The sequence below is a fragment of the Nothobranchius furzeri genome, chromosome 10 (assembly GCF_043380555.1).
Source record: "Nothobranchius furzeri strain GRZ-AD chromosome 10, NfurGRZ-RIMD1, whole genome shotgun sequence".
Taxonomy (NCBI): domain Eukaryota; kingdom Metazoa; phylum Chordata; class Actinopteri; order Cyprinodontiformes; family Nothobranchiidae; genus Nothobranchius; species Nothobranchius furzeri.
The window spans coordinates 63,476,291-63,484,210 of record NC_091750.1 but is presented as its reverse complement, the minus strand read 5'-3'; the positions used below and the strand labels follow the sequence as shown (position 1 = coordinate 63,484,210).

Here is a 7,920-nt window from a genome sequence, read left to right as displayed (position 1 = left end):
CTCACAGGACCGTGCCGATAGAAGAACCGTCCGACCAGCTGAGCCTCCACCGGGATCGATCCTCTCGTCTGTCACTTTTACAACAATTGTTGCGCAGCTGCTATTCCCAGCCTCCGTTTGTGGTTCACCGCCTTCAGCAGCGACTCTCACTCACCAGCGTGTATTTGTTTATTGATGAAGCTGGAGGACAGCTGGATAGATCCACCAGCGATCACCTTCTGGTTTGGGTTCTAAGTCTCGCCGTGACTTCGGAGCCTTTCTAACATGATTAAAGAGGGAGGAGATGCGAGCCTTGAGCTGGACGCGTCTTTACAGCGCACTGGACTGGAGCCACAGCCTCTTCTATCTGACCTTACTGCTGTGGACCAGGCGCATGCACGGGCTTTCTGATTTTTCAAGTAAGATGATGATGATGGGGAGGGTAATGCCAGCAGACCTGCAGTAAAGATTTTCCATGCGAACTTGAAGGAAGTTGTAATAACTTCTGCTTCCCATGCCGATTCAGAATGTGTACAGATAAAGGAAAAGTTGTAAATGTGCAACAAAGGTCAGCCAACCGTCATGTTTTTCCACCCTGCTCTGCAACTGTCTGGAAAGCAACACGGCCCTTTAAAAAGACTGGAAGTGCCTGACCTGTAAATGGGAAAGGAGAAGGATCTAAATTAGTGCACGTATTAGCTCACTTCTTTCTACAATAGTTCGATAGCAGCTTGTCTTTATTACCAGTTTACCAATATGATCTGAGACCTGTTTCACATCAAACGTGGAACAGATGTGTTACGATTTCCGTAAACCTTCCGAACGGACTGCCGTTCACACCGACTGTGATTCGTGTGCTGAACAGCTCCAGATATCTGACCCACAAGAGCACCATATCATTCTCTGTTCACATTATTTACCAGTTGGTCCTATTTTCTACCCTCACCTATGGTCACAAGCTTTGAGGTGTGACCAAATGGAAGAGATCGTAGATACAAGTGGCCACATTGAGTTTTCTCAGCAGGATGTCTGGACTCACCCCGATGGCCGTTACACACTAGCATCAGCTCCACTCCGCCTGGACCAGCTTTGGAGTTTTCTTACTTAGTAGCCTTGAATTTTCCTGAACGCAACCAAATGTCTTTTCAGCCTTCTTCTTGAGGAGGTCTGCCTGGATTCGAACAGGGTCAACATGCCCACTGCTGACTGATTGGCTGGCTCAAAAGCACGCCTACCTTTAGGGGGAGCCTCCGATTAGTGGATAGAATTAGTCCGCGGGGCTTCCCGCATGCGTGATTCAGTATCATTCTGGATGCTGTGGAGTTAACTAGCTATGGACTCTCTACTACTCAGGCCGCTTTGTTCAATAAAGGAGACTCTCGCTGACTTGTCTGCGCTCTTTGTCCCGCCCACGTGCTCAGAGATGCGCTCAGGACATCACAGGCCGCAGACCGCCTATGTGCTCAATCAGGTGGCAGTGTGGAACAAATGTGGCCAGGCTGGGGCGGAGTGGAGCTGATGCTAGTGCATAAGTGGCTTTAGAGATAGGGTGAGAAGCTTGGTCATCTGGGAGGGTCTCGGAGTAGATCTGCTGCTCCTCCACATTGAGAGGAGCCAGTTAAGGGGGCTAGAGCATCTGGTTAGGATGCCTCCTGGACGCCTCCCAGGTGAGGTTTTCCAGGCACTTTCAACTGAGAGATTACCTAAAGGGAGACCCAGGACACGCTGGAGGAGCTATGTCTCTCAGCTGGCCAGGGAACGCCTTAGGATTCCCCCGGAGGAGCTGGCCCAAGTGGCTGGGGAGAGGGAAGTCTAGGCCTCTCTGCTTAAGCTGCTGCCCCCGTGACCCGGCAACGGATAAGTGGATGATAATGGATGGATGTTCGAAATATAACAGATACTTAAAGTTAAAGTTGGCCAGTTGTGCCAAACAAAAACATCTCAATAACTTTACCTCAGATCTATTTTGACTGAGAGGAGAAGTGGAGTTTGATGAATAATATGTGCGTGGCAGGGAATCGTGTCGTTGAAAGAGTTAAAACTGATAACAATAATTTCCTATTGGACATCGATATCATCGGACATCCCTATTAACAACTAAACTTTTATTCTTAAACCTGTGCGTATTACAGACTACCTCTCCAGGATCATCACCAGCCACTCGGCTCACGCCTGTGACGGCATGCCTCTGAGACTCAACTGTCCTCGTCACTCCACCATTTCCATCCAGTCAGCCTTCTATGGGAGCGGCGAGGTCCAACTCTGCAGAAAGGACCGCCCACCCAGACCCTACAACCACAGCTGCTCTGCTTTTACTGCTCTACAGGTGCATTTTCCGTGTACACAAGTTAACATTCTCAGCCAGACCAGTTGGTTTGGTCATCGCTACTGTTGCAGAAGTGAGTTTGTTGCTTGATTTGCTTTTGTTTAGCAGTTTGACACAGCAAAATATCCCTAAAGCCAGTTTCGCCTACTGGGGATCTCTGTTTCCAACTGTTGCGTGTACTACAAAACACCAGTCTCTTATGGAATTTCCTGCCAAAAGGCGGTAAGGTGGATGAACAGGACATTTCCAAGTCTGTGGCCAGTCAGATTGGCAAATATCTGGCAACCAGGGGAGTGTCCATTTGTCTCTCCTTCAGGCTCGGCTCCAAGAATTTAGATTTAGTCAATTTGCCATGGAAGGCAGGGGCAAACTGGTAGATATTTCCTGGGATCCTTGGGACACTCAAACCCATCTACACCATCATCAGCGAAGCCAGTTAAAGCTGCAATGGCAAATCTGCAAAACAAGCTAGCTTTTAAACACAAACATGGTCACAAAACTCTCACCACACCTGTCGGCTATGATCCCTAAGCCACGTCTGCCGGATACTGGAACCCATATTGCCAGAGTAAGCAAGATGGTGCTAAACACCATATCGCCAAACGTCTTTTGTTGTCCGTGACTTCAAACTGTGTCTTCCTTTTTGGGACTCTGGTAGTTTGTCCTCAATTGGAGTTGGTATCAACCGGCTGTTTCTTTTTCTCTGATAATATTGAGTGGAGAACCTCTCACACCAGTGGTGTTTTGTTGCAAAATGCATGAGTGCATAATGAATGGAAGACCCAGGTAAATGCAGAAATGCGTTGGTTTGGTGAAACAGACAATCAGATGGTCCTATAGTTAGTATCGGCCCAAGCCGTGTTGTTTTTAGACAAACGTGAGAGAACCACCTCCTTCGTTGTTTAAAATATCCTCAGTATATTTATACTATACTATGTTAGAATGTTGTTTAGCTGTTTTAAGCCTGATTGTTTTGGCACATTTGCATCATAGCTTTGGAGTGAATTGCGTGTCTGACAAAGATGCCCTATATGGGCCATTCCCATCTGTACCGGGTCGGCCCGGGCCGGGTAGCGTAGGTTGTTTACATATCTGGGTGGCCTGGTATTTTTCCGGGCCAACCAAGGCTCATTCTCAGCCCTCTTCTCGAGGGGGTCTGCTTCAGGCCGACCAGGGCCAACACACCCACTGCTGACAGCAAATTCACACCTTCCATTAGAGCAAGCCTCTGATTGGTGGGTAGAATCAGCCCACATGGGCTTAAGGCAAGGATGTGTGGAATCGACCGGGCCAGGCTGGGGCCGACTGGGGCTACCCGGCCCGGGCCGACCCGGTACAGATGGGAATGGCCCATTAGATGCTGAACAGGGTTGGATTTTCATCTATTTCCCACCAAGAGAAGGTCTTGGGACGGAGCCTTTCTGGAGAGATTATGTCAAACTCCAGTTAAACTGGAAAGACGTAACTGAGGATCTGTTTTCCTTGCAACCTGGTTGCTGATAAGTGACACAAGACAAATCGAAACATCAGACCCACTGTTCTGGACTGTCCTCTTTGTTATGTAGAAGCTGCTATCAGAGTGTCAGAGCCACAGAGACTGCCAGCTTCCTGTCAATCACCTGCTGTTTGGGAAGGACCCATGTCCTGGTGCCACCAAGCACCTTCATGTGGACTATAAATGCAAACCAAGTGAGTCCACCAGCTCTGATCTCACTCATCTCTGGTGTTTTTACTTACCTTTGAGACTGGCAACACAAAAGAGACAATGATTGCAGCAACTAAATTTGACGACAGGGTGTCGCTTTCACTCAATTCTTACACACAGCACCTTTTCCTGTATCCCTCTCACTCAGCTGAACACAAAAGACATGTGGTATGTGATGGCGAGACCATGGTCCTGCGCTGTAAGCCCCCCAAGGTGCTCAACATCTACGCAGCTGTCTACGGTCGACGTCTAGGTCAGGCTGACACCTGCTCCTCACACCTATCAAGACCTCCTCCGTTCGGTGAGTTAACACAAGTTTCACAAAGCAGAGAGAAAACATTTCCCTGGAATAAACCACAATAAAAACAACCCCCCCCACAGACAATCATTAGTTTGATTTGAAGCACAATTTGGCCTGGTGCCAGGCATGAGTCTGGTGTAGCCTACAGCTTAGTGGAAGGCAGCCAACATTGACTTTATTCTTTTCGATTGTACTTTCCCTTTTGATGTTCATAAAAAACATGCATGAATGGGTTTGACTCATTAATCTCCATGGAAAAATCAGCGTTGTCTGTTGACTAAATACACATTCACTTTATAATGAAGAGCAGGGCAGATTTATGAGGAATGCGGACTTAATTAAAGAAAAACAAGCGAAAACAGTACAATAACAGTGCAGGTAGAGACAGGTGTACATAATGACTGTCGCTGCAGCTGCATTCCATTTGAGCGCTTTAGTACACCTGTGCATTTCCGGGTATGTGAAGTAAAACTTTGGGATTTCAGACAAAGATGGCAGTGTGAAAGAACAGTCTCAATGAATTTACACTCATATGGATATTATTTACATACTTACACTATTAGCTGTATCTGACTAGATCACTGTCAAAAATAAAATCCCATTTGTGTTGAATCATGAACATTGTAATTAAAGTGTGTCAGTGGTTTTAATTGGGGCTGTTGAATTATGGAAAATAATTAAAATGGCAATATTTTGTTGGTCAATCCTGGAATCACTATCATTTAAAGGGACAGTGTGTATTTTTCCTGGCGATAGGGGGCGGTAGATACCTAAATCGTTGCAAGCAAGCAGTATTTTTGTGTTTTTTTGTGTGCGAAGACTCTCAAAGGGCGAAGGGGCGAAGACTCTCAAAGGGCGAAGGGGCGAAGACTCTACAAGGGCGAAGGGGCGAAGACTCTACAAGGGCAAAGACTCTCGAAGGGCGAAGGGGATGAAGACTCTCAAAGGGCGAAGGGGCGAAGACTCTCGAAGGGCGAAGGGGCGAAGACTCTACAAGGGCGAAGACTCTCGAAGGGCGAAGGGGACGAAGACTTTCAAAGGGCGAAGGGGCGAAGACTCTCGAAGGGCGAAGGGGACAAAGACTCTCATGACTTATAGTGCTAATATAAAAGCAGAAAAGAGCTTCAACGGAAGCCTGAATGTCCAAACAGGCAGTGAGTGCACATAGAATGTTTACTTTCAGCAGTATGGGGAAACTATTTCTGAGCTCCACTTAGAAGTGGGGGTCATAACTGAAAATAATTAAGAGACGTTTTATGAAGTTTTCCAAACGGTGCCAATGTGTTTTGCTCTCGTTCTGCAATCACTATTTGTGCTGATTCTTTAAAACACTTGAAGACTTTTGAGGAAAAGAAGGAAGTGTGCATTATTTAGAAGGAAGAACTAAAAAGAGCATCCTTTTTAAGCAAAATGCGACAAAATCATTTTTGTGATCTCTTTCAACTGAAATTTAAAAGGAAGATGGATCAACAGTTTTTATTCAGTGACTGATTCTTCTCCTCTCAGAGTGTCTGAACCACGAGGCCATACACTTGGTGTCCAAATCCTGCTACAGCAAACAAAAGTGCACCGTTGCTGTTGGCAACCAGACCTTTAGGGACCCTTGCTTTCCAGGAACCAGGAAGTACCTCACTGTGCTGTTCTCCTGTGGTAGGATCCTTTTCTGCTTCCTCATTCCCGAGCCCATAGCAGCACATCAGAAAAGAGAATGATGTCAAAGAATTGTTTTAGGTTCTGGTGTTGAATGATTTCTCTTTGCTTCTACAGTTATGTTTTCTCTGTGTTTCGATTAACAGTGCCACAGACTTTACTGAAGGAGGCAGACCCAAACATCATAAGCTCCTCCTCGATTCCTACCACAGGAAAAGGCACAGAAATCATTCTGTTTGGTGGAATATTTTTGTCGGTTGTTCTTTTCTTACCATGCTTGTAATCTCAATAACAGCTTCTCCTACAGATCTAGAAAAGCCTTTGCTAAAAGACTCAAGCAGGCGCCTAAACTCAGGGGCAATGGCGAGCAACACCCTCCTGACTTATGTCTACATCAAAGGTAAACCTCATCCTTGTGCAGTTAACAAATGACATCAATATTTATGTGCCAAACCTTAAATCTCCTATTTTTTTCCATAATCAGAGCACCCAGAAATGGCGGCGCTGCTGTTTACCTCCAGCGTGTGTGTGGGCCTCCTCCTCACCCTGCTGGCTCTGTCTGTCCGAGTCACCTGCAGATGGAGAGATCACAGTGCCTCAGCCAAGTCAGGCAAGCAGACGGGTCACTGTCAAGAGGAGGAAGATAAAGAGGAAGAAGCAGATGACGATGAAACAGAGAGCTCGTTACTCTCAGCTGCAGAGAGGAAGGCGATGTACGGTTGGGATGAAGTGACTTATCTGAGCGAGGCAGCCGACCTGGCTGAGAGGATCGAGCGCAGAGAGATGATCATACAGGAGATTTGGATGAACTCTTATCTGAACGGCAGCTCCTGCTGAACAAATCACATCCTCGCCTTTAAAGCTGGGGTTCATAGTGTGAGGTCACCAAGGAAAGGGGGCCTCATACGGCGCACACAAATAGCCCTGTAGCGCTAATGGATGGCCGCTGTGGCTGCATGTTCATATGCTCAAACGCACCTGATTCTCAGAGGCGCTGTGTTCCGATAGGCAGGGCAGGCAAATGCTTGGGGCTTCAGGGCTGACAAACTGAACCAAGTCAGAAACACAGCAGTAGCGAGTCAGTGAAAAGCTGTTATTTTACACCACTTTTGGCCCTTCCACACTCCCTGACGGAACGTTCCCCGTCCCCGTGTCAACCTTGCAGCGCCACTGCTGTTTCTAACTGCTGAATTAGCTCCTCAGCTTTCATCGGGTTCTTCGGGAGCTGCTAATCACTCCTTTTAATAAAGTCTGCAGCATTCAAGAAGGGAAACATCTGAATCTAAATGAATCCAGCACTTGTGGTGCTAGCACATTCCTGCTAACGCTACAAGAAGCTAAAACAAGAGTCTGATTTTGGGTTTGGTTGAATGCTACGCTAATCTCTTAGCTCCAGCACATAAAAGATAAATCCCTTTTGTTTCCCTCCCTCCACTTACACGGTTAGCTTGAAGTCTACATTAACTCAATGCAGGTCAAGCATTGACTGTACATAGAGGTCAAGTTAGCATTCTAGCTAGGTTGGTGTGCTAGCTGACTGTGCATCACCCAGCAGTGCATGCTGGGAACAGCTCCCTCTTCTGGAGGTGCAATGTTATTGGTCAACATTCTAGGCTCGCGTTAATGATTCGTTCAGCTGTAGAGGCCAGAGGAGGGACTTAGGGGACGTATGAATTATGAAAGTGTACCTATTAATCGTGACACAGGATCAGATAGTGAAATTCAAGCATTTTTAAATTTACTATAACATTTTGAGCTACATACTCCAGCATTAGTCATTTCCCTTCCTCCTTTGAAACTTTCTGACACAAATCAAAATTCAGTTTTGTCATGTTTGCGGCTAATGTATTCAGACGGTGCTGAAAAATGGTCAGACATTGTAATTTAAGTCATTTGCTCAAATTTACAATAAAACACAAAGAGCTGGTTATTATTTTGATAAAGGGTCAGATCACTGGC

General features: G+C 46.4%; 1 protein-coding gene across 2 annotated transcripts; it reads left to right on the top strand.

Annotated features, from left to right (window-relative positions):
* Positions 1–62: 62 nt before the first annotated feature.
* Positions 63–7,015, top strand: eva1c (eva-1 homolog C (C. elegans)). 2 transcript variants are annotated; one of them, XM_054730862.2, is made up of 8 exons: positions 63–398; positions 2,112–2,305; positions 3,871–3,994; positions 4,159–4,311; positions 5,818–5,961; positions 6,108–6,179; positions 6,269–6,361; positions 6,446–7,015. In XM_054730862.2, exons 1-8 carry the CDS (start codon positions 284–286, stop codon positions 6,796–6,798), a joined length of 1,248 nt encoding a protein of 415 aa, XP_054586837.2. In that variant the 5' UTR covers positions 63–283; the 3' UTR covers positions 6,799–7,015. The 2 variants fall into 2 exon arrangements, with proteins under 2 accessions (XP_054586837.2, XP_054586836.2); XM_054730861.2 differs by having other exon boundaries at positions 6,257–6,361.
* Positions 7,016–7,920: the final 905 nt, after the last annotated feature.

Bases quoted from the DNA above. Each gene is read 5' to 3' on its own strand.
- eva1c (XM_054730861.2), top strand. From the start codon at position 284: ATGCGAGCCTTGAGCTGGACGCGTCTTTACAGCGCACTGGACTGGAGC. The intron at 2,306-3,870 runs GTGCATTTTCCG...TTTGTTATGTAG, and splicing joins CTGCTTTTACTGCTCTACAG to AAGCTGCTATCAGAGTGTCA. The intron at 4,312-5,817 runs GTGAGTTAACAC...TTCTCCTCTCAG, and splicing joins ATCAAGACCTCCTCCGTTCG to AGTGTCTGAACCACGAGGCC.